At 29.7% G+C, this 3618-nt stretch overlaps 1 protein-coding gene across 1 annotated transcript; it reads left to right on the forward strand.

The window, feature by feature from the left end:
• Window positions 1–1452: 1452 nt before the first annotated feature.
• On the forward strand, window positions 1453–2921 carry LOC145106952 (uncharacterized). Its single transcript, XM_079043863.1, has 6 exons — window positions 1453–1527; window positions 1633–1995; window positions 2068–2178; window positions 2267–2365; window positions 2444–2701; window positions 2796–2921. Exons 1-6 carry the CDS (start codon window positions 1453–1455, stop codon window positions 2919–2921), a joined length of 1032 nt encoding a protein of 343 aa, XP_078899989.1.
• Window positions 2922–3618: the final 697 nt, after the last annotated feature.

Here is a 3618-nt window from a genome sequence, read left to right on the forward strand (position 1 = left end):
ATGCTATTGTCTTTGATTGAAATAGTCGTTTCATTCTCGGGATAATGGGAAAATACCATAACACTTTTGCTGGGATATTTTCATATATAATTTTTTCTTTCTCATCAACCTTCCATCTTGATTTCCCACAAGTGGGACATACTTTCACGTCTTTGTACTCGTTCCTGTAAAGAATGCAATCATTGATACATGCATGTATCTTTGTATACCCGGAACCCATTGCTTTCATTGCTTTCTTAGCCTCATAGGTACATGTGTTTGTTAGAAATTTGACGAAGTTTATAATACATTATATATAATGTTTTATACATAAAATTAAACATTTGATTTTAATTTGTAAAGATTCATATAGACTTATATAAACGTGAGTTTCGTTTTGTTTGATATGGGCTTTTATGTTAATCCATTTAAAGTAGACAACAGTTGGAAAATATTTTTTTTATAGGCATATGTACAGGCTTAATAAATCTTTATTAGATGACAAAAAAAAAATTTTAAGGACGGAAAAAGTGTCGGCAGGTAGGAATGGAAAACCAATGTCACCAGAAAACCAATTCACCAGCAGTATGAGCACAATTAAACAGCACAGATTTTGATGCGTTACAAATATGTGATTATTTCACGATAGCTCAATGATTGATACATTAAATGGTTTGTTACATATATAATATTCATATTTTTGTATGTCGACAAACTAGTTATCACGAGTAAATTGATATTTATTTGCAAATTACAATATAACTAGCATATGACTTTTCATAACAAGAGATTCTAGTGAAATGGTAAATTTAAAATTTATGACATGTTTTAATTTGATTTTAGTTGGATATAAATGTCATTATATTTTGTATAAAGTTCATATCATGACAGCTAATATGTTTTATTGTTTATACAGATCATTCTAAGTAAGATAGTTTACACATAAGAAGTGTAATCAAAATTGTCATGTGCACAATTGTTATGTATCCGGTCTTTTGCAAACATGTTAAAAACTGCCGACACTAACCACCTGGAAAAAATGTCATTTTTTACATCAGGTGGTCCAAGAAGGCCAACATTTACCAACAAATTAATGGATCATTTTTTTTATAATTTTATTTTCTTTTATTTCCCCGAAAATTATCAAGATTATTCTTGGGAGAGTCCATCCCTCTTGAAATAATGAGGTTATGAAATCAAAGGTGCTTTTTATTCCATTCATTGTGTATTTATTGAGTATTTGTTACAACAGATCTAGCAAAGTCCATCAATTGCAAATTAATTTTTTATTTAAAATATAGGTTTTTTTATGATAATGCTTGTAGTAAGATTAAGAGAATGTATTTTTTTTACTTTATTTGCTTCTTTTGGTTCATGTTGATAGTATTTTTGCATTTTGTTGTATATGATTACTAGGTTAATAATAAAGTACTTGCCAAAGACGAAATACCCCCCCCCTCCCCCCGGTCATTAATGTGGTGTAAAGGACGTGAAAACAAAGCATGCGAATTGGAAGATGCTAATGTTAAAGTCATGGCAGAAAAACTAGTAAGTTCATTAAAACTTTCTCCTTTATTGTTTTATTACTATAATAAATATTAGACTTGTTAAATAACTATTGAAGACATTATTTTGATATATTTTTGTGTTTAGATGGAACATGAAAAACAAATCAAAGATGGAGATGTGAAGCTTGATCCTGGGATGGATGCCATGACACTAGTCTTTGGCAAGGAAAATGGTGGATTCTTAAAAGGGGTTGGCACAGGAGTGACTGCTAACAGATATTTCCACATTCCTAGAACCAAAGGATCTTCAAAAGAACAAATTGCGGACCTAAAGTTTGAACTACAGAATGAGAGACTTGAGCTGCAGAAAAAAGATGAAGAACTTAAGGCGTTGTCAACAAAGGTGAGAGAACAAGATAATACACTAAAGTTAGTTTTAGCTCATCTTGAATCACAAGGAACAATGATACCTAATCTACCATCTCATCCGAATCAGTCTCCAACACAAGTAAGTGAATTGTTACTGTTTCTGCAAAATACATTTATTATATAAATTGATCATTTTCCTTCAATTTTGTAGGTATTTTCAGTGGACAAGAACATTGAATCTCATGCCACTCCTGTTACTAATACTATCATAGAGAAAACACCTATCATAAATAAAGCATCGACAAATGAAACAGTTACACGAGTAAGTAATTATTTGACAAATTCATTGATTTTAATATTTTTTGCAGTATTTTCTGATTTTAATATAATATTGAATTATTGTTTTCTAGGTAATGGCAAAAGCCACCAAAATAACTGTTGAATCTAAGAGTGCGACTACAAATTCACATCCAAAAACAAAAGATACTCATTCACCAAAACTCTCACAGGTATGTATTTGTATTTTGACATGAAAATATAAATTTTTGTTTATTGTTTTTTTATCTAAATATGTGCAATCATTGTAGACAATGAAGACAATGAAGTGCATTCTACAATATCCAAATAATAGAAGTAATGTTGCTTTTGGTACCGTTTACATATCTTCGGAAAGACAAACCATTCATGGAGTTCCACTTCAAGACGACTGCTATAAAGTTTCAATTGATGGAGTGATAAAGGGAGCTGCATTTTTACCATATCCAAACGGTGATATCAAATTAGTTGAGGATGCACATAAAACTTTTGTTGCATGGCCAAAATACCTTGTCAAATGTGACGAAAATGTTTATTTCTTCTATTAACTTCTTTATGCGTTTTTTTCCTTTTTAAATTAGTCTTTTAAATTAATAGTTCAAATTTCTTTCAATGTTTTTACAGGTACCACGAATGGGATCAACTCAAGATGATGAACATAAAAGCTCCAAGAAACAAAGAAAAAGTTTAACTCAAGATGATGAACATAAAAGCTCCAAGAAGCAAAAAAAAAATTATAACGAGAGATAGCATTGGCAAGCATACAATGAGCACTTTCAACAAGACTAAAGAAATCTAGTATTTGGTTAATTATGACTCTTTATTCCTTTCTTTAGCATTTTTAATAAACTTGTTTTGATTACAAGGATTTTTACCATTTAACTAGTGAAATTATGAATGGAAACTTTTATTTGAATTATTATTAATATTGATATTTTCTTGTCGTTTCATATTGTCCATTTACGGTTATGTTTATTTAACATTGTTTTTTTATTCCATGTGTCTAATAATTTTATCGTCATGTTTTATTTTGTTGTCACTAAAATGTATATAATGGTTACTTCACAAAAAATGTGTCGTGTGACTAAAGGGCTAACAATAGTCATGATAGAAACTCAATATGCGTCTGCAAGTGTTTTACAGTCATTTTTTATTAAACATGTGTGACTAGAAGTAAAACAAATACAACGTTGAAAATTTGTGTGTCGGAAAAATACATATGTCACTTTATTTAATAATCATATGACTAATAGTTTATGTATTGTTATATTTAAACAATACTTGTGAGTCAAAATCTTAAAAAAAACGACATGATAAGATAAAACTAATGTGACAATAGGGTAAATGTAGTCATGGTAAATGAAATTGTGTGTCGATACAACACTAATGGTTACAATTGCATTGGTTTGCGATATCTAAATTATGAGCAATAGCCACATTGAAAACT

Source organism: Lactuca virosa, chromosome 4 (assembly GCF_052849685.1).
Source record: "Lactuca virosa cultivar CGN04683 chromosome 4, Lactuca_virosa_CGN04683_v6, whole genome shotgun sequence".
Taxonomy (NCBI): domain Eukaryota; kingdom Viridiplantae; phylum Streptophyta; class Magnoliopsida; order Asterales; family Asteraceae; genus Lactuca; species Lactuca virosa.

What these genes read in the sequence shown, in the direction of transcription:
- LOC145106952 (XM_079043863.1), top strand. Translation starts at nt 1,453, where the DNA reads ATGTGGTGTAAAGGACGTGAAAACAAAGCATGCGAATTGGAAGATGCT. An exon ending in ATTCACCAAAACTCTCACAG is followed by an intron (nt 2,366 to 2,443) that starts GTATGTATTTGT and finishes CAATCATTGTAG; the next exon opens with ACAATGAAGACAATGAAGTG. An exon ending in TTGTCAAATGTGACGAAAAT is followed by an intron (nt 2,702 to 2,795) that starts GTTTATTTCTTC and finishes ATGTTTTTACAG; the next exon opens with GTACCACGAATGGGATCAAC.